At 41.4% G+C, this 15,235-nt stretch overlaps 1 protein-coding gene across 3 annotated transcripts in view; it reads left to right on the top strand.

The window, feature by feature from the left end:
* The window catches only part of DCLK1 (doublecortin like kinase 1), a 354,970-nt gene that overhangs the window by 246,957 nt on the left and 92,778 nt on the right, over nt 1-15,235 (top strand). Inside the window, exon 7 of one of the 3 annotated variants that reach the window (XM_044286572.1) lies at nt 437-1,194. The exons of the other annotated variants lie outside the window; for them this stretch is intronic. Within the exon in view, the coding sequence (XP_044142507.1) occupies nt 437-493 (57 nt within the window). The 3' untranslated portion in view covers nt 494-1,194. Of the gene's footprint in view, nt 1-436; nt 1,195-15,235 lie in introns of those variants that run through there. 3 annotated transcript variants of the gene reach the window in all.

The raw sequence follows: 15,235 nt of genomic DNA on the forward strand, positions 1-15,235 counted from the left end.
TTATACACAATTTTTTTTTTTTACTTTCTGTTGCTTCTTTAAGATTAGCAACTTTCAACTTCTGTAAATGTTTTCTCAGAAAATCTTTCCGCCGTTAGCATCTGCTGCAATTTGCTCTATCCTGTAAACTGTTGTCAAGAAAGGAAAAGGAACGCTAAAATGTCTCTCCTGCTATGAAGTGCTTTGCATTTCCTGCTACTTTGTTGCAGTGTTCTTGAACTGTTACTGTGTTTTATGTATTGTTTTTATTGCTCTTTGTATTTTTATACAGTGTTAATGTAGGATTTTTTTTAGGCTGTTATTATATCCGTTTTTGGAATCTGTTATGTTCTGCTCTGTGAAATGTCAGCGCTATAGTTGCTTGTGACAGAATAAATATGAACAATAATGCGAGGAATAACGGGTGAACAAATCTATAATCCACTTCATCTTACAGGACCTGTATCGTCACCTGTCATCGGATGATTTGGATTCAGTAGGAGACTCAGTTTAAAAGAGAAAATGGAGCAGTGTTTCTGGTTTGTGACTCGGTGATAGTTTAAGCTAATTAACGTAACATGACGTGAAACAAAGGCTGACTCTGGTTCATAAAGTGTTCTTGGGGCACTAGGTATGTTACCTTTTTTTTTTACTCACCCCTATTTGGTCCATTTTGAGAAGACATTATGAGTGTGACTTCCAAAAATGATCTCATGATGACTACATCCAAATCTGCAGTCGTACTCGGTAATGCCTAGGCATTCTTCCAGTATGCTGAGATTCTGAGGATTTGTCATTTTAATATATGCAGCCTTCTGCAGCAATTGTGGCTTCTGGTCATCAGATATTACAAAGTGCGCTACCACATGGGACTCAGCAGAGGTCACTTCTGACAAGGAATCTAAATCTTACAAAAACAGCCCCCCCCCCTCCTTATATTATGATCCATCTTTTCCATGTATGCCAAGCCTTTTGATTTTAACATTGCAGTATAGTCCTGATTATCCAATGGACATGACCAACGAAACCCTGGTTTGGAGGTGCAATTCGTAGAAATATTAGGGTGTTGTAAGAACAGCAAGTATTGTTATTAAAGGGGCTATCCTGTGAAAAATATTCAACATTTTTCAAACCAGCCCCTGAATTTGAATACTTTTGTGATTGCATGTAATTAAAAATGTAGTATAGCTACTGAGTTATTTACTAAAATCTATCTGTATGGCGCCACCTGCTGTTTACTCTTTTTCTAATTTCTCTGTCCTGCTCACTGAGATGGAAGCACTTGCTCAGTTCCATCCTAATACTGCCACCAGGTGCAGCAGAAAGGACACGTCCCCTGAGAAAGTGCACGCCCCCGAGCTGCCAGTTTGAAATAAATCTAGCAGAACAATTGAAGCACATAATGGGGAGATCTCTTTATCAGTGTGAGGTACAGGGCTGGCTCTAGGTTTGTTGAAAAGAGATTGTCACCTACTCTGTGATATGTGATTTAAATTTTTTATTTATATATATATTTTTTTTTTTTTTCCGTGTGCGTGAGGCTCGGAAGACTCTCCAGAAGTAGCCACTCCCCAAACCAAAATGTAATAGCTATGGTGCTTCCACCTTCCACATATATATATATATTTTTTTTAGGGGGGGGGGGGGGGCGGGCTTGTAAAAAGCACCATGAAATTCATCCACGTTTTCAGCATTTTATGGACTTTTTTTTTTTCTTATAGAGAAGTTTGGAAAAAAAATGCCTTTACAAAAAATGCTGTGAGTTTCCTGTTGTATTTTTACATGTAAAATCTGGCTGTCATTTTTTGGGGAAAATAACCTAGTGAAACCTTTTATAAATTTTAAGTTTGGGCTTTCAAGGAGCTTCTGCTAGACCTGCCATCAAGTTTTATATACTGAACTTTTTCTTCACCAATTTAGAATATTTGTTCATCTGTCACACTTCATTCTGGATTATGGGAATTGTATCCTGCAGTTGTTATTTATTCACTTCCCTAATATTTGTGGAATTTACCTCCCAACTGGACTGTAATTGCAAAATTACATATCCAACCACGTTCGTTCTTTAGTCATTTTGGATTTCGTACCTTGATATTTTTGACTAGATACATTTAAATCTCTTTCAAACAAAGCTAGAGCCGGCCCTCTACCTCACATGAATCCAGAGATCTCCTCATTCGCTGTCCAATTGCTCTGCAAGGTTCTCTTTATTGGGCGTGTCATTAATCAGGGGGTGTCCATTCTGCTGCAACTGTCCCTATCACAGATGAGGGGGCATGTCCTTTCAGCTGCATCTCTCTCCCTGCAAATATTGCATCTTCTAACAGTAGATACAGCTGGTGGCAAGGATGGAACTGAGCACGTGCGACCACCTCAGCATGTTCATGTGCACAATACAATACAGATTAAACACCAAGGAGGCGTCATTATAATGAAGTAAAGGGAATACATATCTCACAACCGGAGCATTTTTGTAATTTCATGCTGAATTACCATATATTAAGATAACAACATTTAACCCCTTTACGTAAAAAAAGAAAAAAAGGTAAAGCAGACCCTTTTTTTTTTGTAGCCCCTTTAATTTGCACACAGCCAAGGTGAGCTGCAGCAGGCTGCTTTCTATTGAGGTTGACTATATAAATATAGCACATTAACACTAAAATACATGATTTATAGTTATCTACAGCCCCATTTTTGCATTTTATGAATCAGTTGTGCAGCTTTTGTCTCGTTGTACTCTGCTAACGTCTCTGCTATCACGTCTGAATTGCCAGGAAATTTTCGACTAATAATCATTTTGTGCTTTACTTTTAACTTGCTTCTTGATGAATGTTAACAGAGCTCTGTGGTAAAGCCTAATTTATTAATGCAGAATCATTCACTATTCCGATTGTATCCATTGAGTCGCTTACCGATCCTCATTTAATGTTTGCACTTTTTAAATTCTTTATTGATTCGTGTTTTATAGGTAATGAACGTTAGGTGTGTCTGAGGAGAGCGTTGGTATTTGGTTATTACATAGTCATGACATTTTTTTATCAATAAAATATACTCGAGGCCTTGTAAAACTAACCTATAGAAAAAAAAGAAAAAGTGTCTGTTGCCCACAGCAACCACAGTTCTGTATGGACAGGTTGCTATAGGCAACAAGAATACTTCATACTCTCTTTTATCTAATCATACAGTTTTCATACCTGAGGCTCAAGCTTTTTCAAGTATTTTCCATGTTTGTACGACATTGACGGTTGTTTCTGCTAATATTTGTGAGGCAGGAAAAGACTTAAAGGGGTTTTCCAGGAGTTCAGTATTGATAGCCTATCCTCAGGATAGATAATTAGTATCCGATCAGTGGGGGTCTGCCTCCCGGTACTGCTATAGCGCCGCACATTGTATAGTGGCTGAGCTTAGTATTGCCTTTCAGGCCCGTTTATGTGAATGGGACTGAGCTGTACATAGGGCACATGACAGATGAATGTGACATCACTGGCCTAGGAAGAGGCCACTGTACTCACCAGAGATTTGCGGCTTGTTGATTGGCAGGGGTTCTGGAAGTCGGACCCCCACCGATTAGATATGGATGACCTATCCTGAACTCATCAATATTGAACTCCCATAAAACCCCTTTAATAAGGTATTGATCATTAAAGGGGTTGTCCAGCAGCAGATAATATGTTTGAGCATTTATGACCTGTGAAATCATTATATTTACTACTATACGGATCCTCCAATTTCAGACCTGATCTCCAGTTCCACTTCTTCGTTGGTCCTGACACAGGTAGATGTGATGAAGGAATCCGTCTGTCCGCCTCGGCCCATTAGCTAAGCCGATCCCCATCTCCATCGCTGAACCAGACGGCCGGAGAAGGAGACGGCTGAGCTATCGAACTGAGGCAGACAGACAGTTCCCCTCATAATGTCACCAACACAACTGTGTCGCAACGTGGAAGTGGTGGTCCAAGATAATACAACATGCCTTCTGCTAGTGGACAATACCTTTAACATGACTCTCGTACTTATTGGTTCTGTTACCAAAATGGCTGACAAATAAAGTTTTATTTAAAAAAAAATCCTAGATATGAATTTAGGAGCAATAAATGGATATATTAAAATTGGTTGTCATAGGCAACATCCGTGTCCTTTGTCTGTGCTCTGCTGAGCCTCAGTGTCATGGTTACCCATTTTAACCAGTTAGAGTTCAGCTTTCATTTAGTAAACTGCACTTGGAAATGAAACATGTGATGTAATTGGTCGCTATGGGCAACCTGGGATCTCTTTTTGATTAACCAAGCCTAAAGTGTGTGTTGCATGTATAAAGTCAACTTTTGAGCCCATTTTGTCTATATAAAACTATGGGGTCATTTATCAAACTGGTGTAAAGTAGAACTGGCTTAGTTGCCCATAGAAACCAATCAGATTCCACCTTTTATTTTTCGCAGCTCCTATGGAAAAGGAAAGATGAAATCTGATTGGTTGCTATGGAAAACTAGGCTAGTTCTACTTTACACCAGTTTGATGAATCTCCCCCTATATGTTTAAAGATCTTGTATAGATACATAGCAAGTATCTATACAAGATCCTGTTACCTGCCCACACTACAGGCAGACATTTTGAAAACAGAATCTATAGTCATGTGCCGATACCTTTCAATATTAGCCACATTGGGCCTTGTGTATTAAAATGTCTCCAAGAAAAAGTGTCCTTGTTGTTCACACTAACCAGCCTGGGTTCAGTTTTTATTTTCTACCCTGAGGGTTGGAGTCAATGAGCAGAAAGGAGGCTTGTCTCGATTTTCATACATGAGGCCCGTGGGCTGTCACCTACATTTTGATATAATTTTGCCCTCAGATGGGTTCTTCTGCTGTAATATTGGTTAAAAACTGAATGAAGCCCAATTGTGATATTATTATAGCGAATTTTCCATGAAACCACAATGCTTATGTACAATAAAATATTAAGATGACTACACCGACTTGTCTTTTGTCACCTCTTCTTTGATATATTGCTTGTCAAAGTAAGAATTTCTTATATAGTTCTGATAGGTTTGCATGATGTATGGATTATTAATGGAGCCAGCCTTTTTACCTTGATGCATGATGTTCACATGAGTTGGGGCAGCCTGGCTTAGGGTAGGTTCACATCACCGTTTATTTTTCAATTCTTCTGATCCGTCAGAAAAAGGGAAATAAAAACAAAAACGCATCCATTTTTTTGAGCATCCATTGTGCTTATTTTGCATCCATTTTAGTCATTTCTGTCTGAGATTCGTTATTTTTGACGGGGGAAAAGTCGAAATAACTAAAACGGATGCAAAGTAAGCAAAGTAGATGTTCCAAATAAAGATCTTTTTTTTTTTTCATTTCTTACATTTTCTGTTCTACTGACGGATCAGAAGAATGGAAAACTAAATGATAATGTGAACCTAGCCTTAGGCCTCCTGCACACGAACGTGTGCACCCCGTGGCCGTGCTGCGGGCCGCAAATTGCTGGCCGCAATACAGAAACACTGACCCTAGGGCAGCAGCGGATTAAAGAGAATGGGTCCGCGATCCGGCTGTTCTGCAAAAAGATAGGACATGTTCTATCTTTTTGCGGTACGGAACAAAACCCCATGGAAGCACTCTGTAGTGCTTCTGTAGGGTTCCGTTCTGTGCTTCCGTTTCCGCACCATTCCGCATCTCTGGATTTGCGGACCCATTCAAGTCAATAGGTCCGCATCTGTGATGCTGAATGCACACGGAACGGTGCCCGTGTATTGCGGATCCGCATATGCAGTCTGCAATACGGCAACGGGACACCTACGGTCGTGTGCAATAGGCCTTATTCTGTTTAGCACCCTGGCAGCAATTGGCCTTACACTATTTATTAGACAGTGGAATACAGAGCTTCTAATAGATGACATATTCATGGGAACCCATATACCAGATTCAAGGTGACAGACAAAATTTTCTAGAATTCCAGCTGTTTTTTAAAACAATATCTGCAGCAGAACTCCTTTTCCAAAAATGAGCTATGTGAGCTCAATTTCCCAGAATATAACCATTTACTGCAGCCTTATCCTGTCGGTGCACTGTTGACGGAGGGTGTCATGATAGTTCATGGGCATCCCAAGAGAAGATTTTTGTCCATGTTTTTTTTTTTTACTTATAAAACACACGTTTTTAATATGCTTTACCTCTGAAAACCACATGACTGACAATTGCTTTGAAAAACTGTGGCAACGTGTGACCCAATAATTGGCCACGTGACACACTACAACTTTGTATGAACCCTGCCTAAAGGCCACTGTACACAGGCTAAATAGTACCAATCAAACCGTCATCTCATCCCGCAAAAAATGAGATCCTACCTAAGACAATCGCCCAAAAAATACAAAAAACTATGGCTCTCAGAATATGGATACACTAAAACATAATTTTTTTGTTTCAAAAATGTTTTTATTGTGTTGAAAGTGAAAATCTTTTCAAAAAGTAGACATATTAGGTATCACCGTGTTCGTAACAACCAGGTCTATTAAAATATCACATGACCTAACCCCTCAGGTGAACACCGTAAAATAAATAATATAAAAACGGGTGTCAATAAAGCCATTTTTTGTCACCTTACATCACAAAAAGTGTAATACGAAGCGATCAAAAAGTCAAACGCACCCCAAAATAGTACCAAACAAATCGTCACCTCATCCCGCAAAAATGAGAACCTACCTAAGACAATCCCAAAAATAAAAAAGCTATGGCACTGAGACACTAAAGCATGATTTTTTTTTTTGAAAAAATGCATTTATTGTGTAAAACTTAAATAAAGAAAAGTAGACATATTATGTATTGCCGCATCTGTAACAACCTGCTGTATAAAATTATCACATGACCTAACCCCTCAGGTGAACACCGTAAAAACATAAAAATCAAAACTGTGTCAAAAAAGCCGTTTTTTGTCACCTTATATCACAAAAAGTGTAATACCAAGCGATAAAAAAGTCATATGCACCCTAAAATAATACTAATCAAACCGTCATCTCATACTGAAAAAAATAAGCCCCTACATAAGACAGTCGTCCAAAAGAAAAAAAAAAACTATGCCTTTTAGAATATGGAGACACTAAAAAAATTTTTTTTTCCAAAAATGCTTTATTATGTAAAACTGAAACAAACAACCAAAAAAAGTAGTCATTAGGGATGAGCGAATCGACTTCGGATGAAACATCTGAAGTCGATTTGCATAAAACTTCGTTGTAATACTGTACTGAGCAGGAGCTCCGTACAGTATTAGAATGTATTGGCTCCGATGAGCAAGATTTCACGCAATAACTTCATTAATCAACTTGTACTGTGAAAAAAAAAAACATTTCCCGAACTCTGGTTCGGTTCCAAGGTACCATGATACCACCCCACAGTGCAGCACAATATAATGCCTGAGCAACACAAAATGCCTCCTCAGTAACTGCCCCTTAGTGGTGGCCAGCACCAGCTGCCATGTTCTGTCCTCCTACTCCAGTTGCCTCGGGATGGTAATACAGTTGAAGTCAGGAGTCACGAGGGGAGCGTCAGATCATTACTTATCTGGCTGATGGCCTCTTGGGCATCGGCCCACCGGGAAGTTTTCTTGTAAGGTCTTTGGTCATTCCCAATAATTAGCCAGAATATTTTTCGGTCTAATAGGGCTTTTAGACAAGCAATCTAAAGATCTACCATATTTATCGCACTGGCTTAGGCTATAAGATAAATTTGGTGCATGACTAGACACTTTCGTCTAACTTTACCTCCCCATTAATTGGCTTAGGCCTAGTTCACACGTCAGAGCCAAAACCAGGTGCAGGTCAAAAACACAGAACAGGTGCAGATCTTTCAATTATATCTTATGTTCTTGTGGTTTTGGTTCATAATCACTGATGGAAATCCCTGGCCAAAACACTGACGTGTCAAAGAGACTTCACTGTATGAGAGATGTTGTGCCAAAATTGTGTCCCTCTCTGGTGTGATGTTGTGCCTCTTTCTCACTAAGCCACACACCCCTTGGCAAGCTATGTACAGTGAAAGCCAAAGGCAAAAACTTGCCAAATTGTGCCAAGTGTTGGCACATTTTACAACAGGTTCTAGGCAAAATCACATTATTAAATGTAGGCCATTGAGTTGCATGCAACTTAATCCACTGCCACGGACTGCTACTATCTTTTAATAGCTAAAATAGGAAACTCTTGTTACAAAAACTCAGCCCTAACCTTAGTAATATTGATTAGTAATATGAAAAATTACAATCAATGCAAATAACTTCATTGTAGACCTCTTTGAGACTGTTATAATCCAGGTACAATGTTGCTGTACAATCTGTATACAATACTCAAAAAAACTCTAGTTCTTCTAAACTGGACTTGGACCACCATAGGATCGGTCTAGTACAGTAGAGCTGTGGGAAATCCAGGCATTCAGGCCTAACAAAGAATAGAATTTCCTGTGTTAGGGACTTTTCACACTGCGTTTCTAGGATAGGCCATCACGTGTTGATCTAGAGGAGGTCCAGCACCCCGCTCTCCCACTGATGAGCTGTGCTGTGTAACTCAATCTCCAGAAGTCGGTGCCAGAACTATAGAGCACCATCAACATTGTAGTGGACAGCACTTGTTATTGTAGTGCTGCTCCCATTAACTTCAATGGGAGGTCCGGGGCTGACTTTCAGAGATGGAGCTATACAGAACAGATGATCAGCTTGGGGTGCGGGGTCCCCCGACAGATCAACTAGCGATAGCCTATCCTGATAATAGGCCATCACTTAAAGGGGTTATGCCACAATAGATGTAAAAACTGAAAATCAGGCAACATATCATTCTAACAAAGCTAGAGCCAGGCCTGTACCTCACAGGGATCCAGAGATCTCCCCATTCATTGCTCTCCTAGATTCTCTTCAGCCTAAAAGCTCAGTGTTTGTGTCCTTTTTGCTGTAGCTCTTTCCCTGTAACTGACACAGCTTTTAACAGAACATATGGCTGGTGGCAGTTGAAGATTTAAACTCCGTGAGGTGGACAAGAAATAAGGAAAAGAACAATCAGCAGGTGGCGCTGTACAGATGCATGTTATTGAATAGCTCAGTGGCTATACTAAATTATTAATTACAAGCAATTACAATTACAATTGTACAATTACAAATGTATTTAGATCTAGGTGCTGGTTTGACAAATGTGATATATGTTTCGTGTCACAACCTCTTTAATAAATTCTGGAGAACCCCTTTAAATGCATGCACCCAAGGTTTCTTTTCAGAGAATGTTCCAGACGGAAGCTATGCATCGACATAATAGACAGTGAGAAGGGCCTTACTGCTGTCTGAAAGCAGGATTCCACTGGTCAGCCGTGGTGGCATGCAACAAGAACATACAATTTCAATGTGTCCATAGCATAGACCACCAATCAAGCATGGGTACAGTCAAGAGGTTGGGCATCACTTGTGCTAAAAGTTATCTGTAATTCGGGATCATTTGTGCTCCATTTATGCATATAGGTTCCATAGAATCAGGTTAGCAAACATGACTGCTGTTATTAAAGCTCTGAAATATGGCTTAGACCTACCTTACATGCTGAGAGTTGTTTTATACTGAAATAATGCCAAGTGGTGCAATTATATCTCAACTAATCTGTCACAGGTGACAACCACTCATCATCTTCTCAGCAGTCGCAGAATCCTGCTGTCATTGGAATACATATATATGTCCTCCCAGACTGGAAACACACTTAGTTCCTGCCAGCATGGCTATGTCTTCATTTTGCACATGGAATAGCACAGGCTGAACGTACAAAACAGTATCTAGGGAAGGAACGTTCTTAGCAAATTGGAGTGAGACATACCGTATATGGAAACAGACAATTAACAGCTGTAACCCATGCATTTCCCAAAGCTGGTTGATTAACTTCATGGCATTAAAGTTTGCTGTGTCAGTGTCTGTACTTGGCGTTGTGTTCTAGAAAGGCTACAAGGTACCTTTGGCCATACAGCATTAAAGAGGTTGTTCGGGAATTAAATATAAGAATAGGTCATCAATATCAGATTGGTGAGGACCCAGCTCCCGACACCCCCATCGATCAGATGTTTGGTGGGACTGCAGCCTCTTTTACGGTATACAAAGTACAATGCCATGCATTGTATACTGGTTGTGCTTGGCATTCTATGGACACCTTCGGGGCAATTTTTTATGCGTTCTACTCATTTTGAGCTAAAAATATTTTTTTTCAATTGGTCTTTATTAAAAGTGTTAATCCCTTTCTAAGATACAAGGGATAAAAATTAATTAGTCTGTTTGCAAGCTGCCACAGTTTTTCTTGAATTTCATGATGGCTCATGTAGAGTTCTTATCTGTGATGTTCTGACCTCAGAAACACTCATTCTAGCTTAATATTAAACTGATACGAATATGGGCTAAAGAAGACCTGTCACTGTACAGGGCCCTCACATCAGTCCAAGGTGTGGCGAATGCATGCAGCTTGGCTTGAAGTCCCTGCAGTGAATTCTGTGGTGCTAGAAACTCATGCTGAGTATTGGGCCAATGGCGCCAACCACCCCAACCCTTCCTCTAGATGGGATACGTATAAGGCCACTGTTCAGGGGTATTTATAGCGGGGGTTGCGGCACACAGGTAACCGCTTAAGCAACAGAAATCCCACCTTACCATTGAAGTGCATAATGCAGAGATAATCTATGCTAAGGATCCCCGGGAATTACATAAAAGGAAATAGGTGAGAGTACAAAGGGAGCTCCTGTTGCTACATAGGGAACAAACAAAAAAAAGATCTCCAGGGAGGCATCTATCTTTGAATTTGGGGATAAAAATGGGAAGCTTTTGGCTTATCTAGCCTGGTCTGAGCTTCCATCCCCTGTGTTATGACAAGGAATGGTTCATGTACTGATCCTTTGGAGATTAACCTCATTTTTTGCTCCTTTTATCAGGACCTCTATTGTTCCAGGTGCCCAGCAGATGCAAATATGGCCGACAATTTTCTTAACACCCTTCTTCTGCCACAGCTAACTGTAGCACAGACAGCCTTGCTGGATGCTCCCGTTACAATGGATGATGTTACTGAGAACATTGGCACTTTTCCTTTGGGGAAAACCCCAGGCTTAGATGGTATCACTTGAGACTGGTATAGGGCCAACTCTAAATTAATTGACCCCCGGCTGTGTGAGATGTATAACATTGCGATTCCCTGAGAGAGGCTCTGTTGGTGGTTCTGCTTAAACCAGAGAAGGACCCACTGATGCCTGATTGCCATCGCCCTATTTCACTCCTCAACTCCGACATTAAAATACTAGTAAAAATAATCGCTATGAGGCTAAAAAAAACGATCTAGTCCTTAATCCATCCTGACCAAATTGGCTTCATGCCGGGAAGGCAACCGATATAAACATCCAATGATTATACTTAAACTTAGCAGCTGCAGAGGGCTCAAAGTCACCCAGATTTGTATTAGCCTTAGCTAGCTGCACAGCTTTTGACTCTATTGAGTGGACTCATCTCTGGTAGCTATTACCAAGATTCAATATTGGACCTAATTTCTGTAAATGGCTCTCCCCGGGCATGAATTAGAACAAATCTTGAAGTCTCTAGACCTTTTCCCTTAAAGCGGGGCACACGTCAGGGTTGCCCTCTGTCTCCTTTTACTCTGGCGATTGAGACCCTCACAGCCGCTGTTCATAACTCCCCGGATATCAATTCCCCGTGGGCCACTAGTTGAAAAGGTGTCCATGTACACGGGTGACACGCTGGTATATCTGGAGTATGTAGGTCCTTCCCTTGAGGCTCTTTTACACCTCCTGGAGACATTTGGGTCCATTACTGGCCTTGGGGAGAACTGGAACAAATCTGCCCTCCTTCCTATGCCCCCCAACTACACACATAATCCAGCACTTCCAGTTACTGTGCTCGTTGTGACTTTCATTAAGTACCTAGGAGTTGTAATACAGCCAGAGGTGCATGACATTATGGCATAAAATGTATATCCATTGTTGAGAAACGCTGAAACAAAGCTGAAGGCATGGGACCACCTCCCTCTTAAGCCTCATGCACATGGCCGTTGTGCGGCCGTTCCACTTCTATTTTTTTGCGTCCAGAGACACAGAGAGAAACACCATGGAAGCACTCCGTAGTGCCTTAGTGGGTTTCCGTGCCTCTGTTCAAGTAAAGCGGCTGTTTGCGGGCCGCAATACGGCCATCGCCGTGTGCATGAGGCCTTATGCTCATTGGCATAATTCATCTCTTTAAAGTGATTTATCTTCCGAAATTCTTTTATCTATTTCATGTAGTGGCAATAGTCGTTCCCAAGAAAGTTTCTCAAATACCTGAATACCATCCTTAGTACGTTCTATTCGCAGGGCCAGTCTCCAAGGTTCAGTTTGGCTACCCTACAGGAACCCAAACGACATGGTGGTCTCTCTGCCCCTAATATATATTTGTCTATGCCCATTGGTGGGTTGACACTGACTATAGTAATGCAGCCATGGCCCTGGCAGGTGGCCTCCTGGGTTCGGATGAAAGTGTTACAAACTGGTTGTACCAGTACCGACAAGCGGGTCCATACGGTCCATGTATGGACTATCTCACAGAAGCTTGTCAAGGCTACTGATACTGGAGTGTACTCTCCCAGATCCACTATCTGGTCTAACCCTCATTTCCCAAATCTTCTGGTTATTGTTTGTAATATATTTATATGTTTTTCTTATTGTTTTCAGCTCTGAAGACACATTGTTAGTTGCATGTAGAAATGTACCGTATTATTCCGCTTTTAATTGTATATTGTCGTTAATTTGTATGACTATGAAGTTCAAATCTGTAACACAGTCTATGCGTAAAGATGTTATTAATATCTTTTTAAAATATAGATAGGATAAAAAAAACATGCATTAAATGTGATGACGTTTCTGATATTTTATTTTTATAGTTAACATATAGTATTACACTACATAACAATTTGTCACTGCATTTACACCTGGAGCTGCATTCACATTACTGCAGAGCTGAAATCCTCGCTGGATAAATCTGTGCACTGAGCTTTTGCTGGTAATGTGCATTGTTTACAGCAGGGCCTGTACAGGAGTAGGATGTAGGGAAAACTGCCTCAGTGTATTTTAGGAGCTCAACTCAGCTACTGGAGGGGGGGGGGGGGGTCCTAACAACCGGCTGGACAACTTGGTGACTGTTTTCAGTGACAACAAGCAAAATTGTATATTCAATGGTAGACTGTACTATAGGCTGTAGCCCAGGATCGGTGCTACATAAGTAATGCAATGTTTTTACAATATTACTCAATGTTCTGGGAAGATTTTACCTCTAAATAAACTATAAAACTGTGATCAAAGATGAGAATACACTTAAAGGGGTTTGTGGGGGCTTGCGGCAGAGTGATCTGGCAAAACGTATGTCAACTGATGGCATTTGTAAGACTGATCAGGATCCTGATCAGTCTTAAAAATGCCTGATCAGTCCGGAAAAATGCATTGAAATGCCGGATCCGTCTTTCCGGTGTCATCCGGCAAAACGGATCCGGAATTTATTTTTTTCACCTTTTTTCGGTCTGCGCATGCCTGCCGGATCTGGCACTAAATACATTCCTATGGAAAAAAATGCCGGATCTGGCATTCAGGCAAGTCTTCAGTTTTTTGGGCAGGAGATAAAAGCGTAGCATGCTGCGGTTTTATCTTTTGCCTGATCAGTCAAAATGACTGAACTGAAGACATCCTGATGCATCCTGAACGGATTACTCTCCATTCAGAATGCATGGGGATATAACTGATCAGTAATTTTCCGGCATTGAGCCCTTTTGACGGAACTCAGTGCCAGAAAAGAAAAACGCAAGTGTGAAAGTTCCCTTAGTTATTGATGACTGATCCTCAGAATAGGTCATCAATATCACATCAGTGGGGGTCCTGATGCCCGACACCCCTACCGATCAGATATTTCAGTTCAGTTGCCAGAAACTATGCAGTGGACGGAGCTGGAAGTAGACAGCTCCATCCACTGTGTAGTGGCCGTACTCGGGTACTGCAGCTCAACTCCAATTGAAATGAATGGCAGAAGAGCTGTAGTATGCAAACGCCGGAAACTACACAGCGGATGGAGCTCTCTGTCCAATGTATTACAAATTATGGTGCTGGTGGCTGCCTGAAACAGCTGATCAGAGGGGGTGCTGAGTGTTGGACTCCCCCACATCTGATGTTGATGGCCTATCCTGAGGACAGGACATCATTATCTATAAACCGGAAAAACACTTTAAAGAGGACCTGTCAGCCATATAATAATATGTGTTTAATAATAATTGAGGAATCCTTTTCTTAGAGCCCAGAAATGCTGTGTTATTCCCCCTGGGAATTTAAAAGTATGTAAATACATTAAACCTTACATTAAAGGCTATGTACACCTTTGGGGGCAATTGTTTTTTATTGCATGGTACTTATTTTGAGCTATAAATTCTTTTTTTTTTTTATTGGTCTTTATTAACATTATAGAATCCTTTTTTCTGTACAGAGCTGACATGCTCTACTAGCTTCCTGTGGATTTTCTGTCTTTTCTGTCATCTGGGTAGCAGGACTCCTTATCTCTGCTCTCTGACCTTACTGATAAGAATGTACCTTAACCCCTTAGGGACCCATGACGTACCGGTACGGCATGGATCCCAAGTCCTTAAGGACCCATGACGTACCGGTATGTCATGAGTTTAAATTGAGATTGTGGCGCCCCAGGGGTTAATCCGCACAGGATGCCGGCTGAAATCATTCAGCCGGCATCCTGTCACAACGCTTGGGGGGGGTCATATGACCCCCTGTATCGGCGATCGCAGCAAACCGCAGGTCAATTCAGACCTGCGGTTTGTTGCGATTTCTGCTGTTTCTGATCACCGCGGTCCCTGACCGCGGCAATCAGAAACTTTAGTGTGGCACAAATATATATGTATCACCCCCCCCCTGCACCTCTGCATGATTTTAGCCTGGTGGGAGGTGCAGGGGGGGGTGTTGCGGGCGGTGTGGGCGGTGCGGCAGGCAGGATCGCGATCCCCCGCCCGCCTCCCGCCGAATAATCGTTGGCTTCTAGTGGGTATACCAGGGTGTCAGCACATTGCTGACACCCTGGTATAAACGGCTGACATCTGTGAATGGATGTCAGCCGTTTAACCCTTTCCATACAGCGGTCCGTACGGACCGCTGTATGGAAAGAGTTAACAGTAAGATGCGGCTCCCTCCCTCTCCCATCGGGGGGCTGCTGTGCCTTTGCAGCCCCCCGACA

The sequence above is a fragment of the Bufo gargarizans genome, chromosome 3, assembly GCF_014858855.1.
Source record: "Bufo gargarizans isolate SCDJY-AF-19 chromosome 3, ASM1485885v1, whole genome shotgun sequence".
Classification (NCBI taxonomy): domain Eukaryota; kingdom Metazoa; phylum Chordata; class Amphibia; order Anura; family Bufonidae; genus Bufo; species Bufo gargarizans.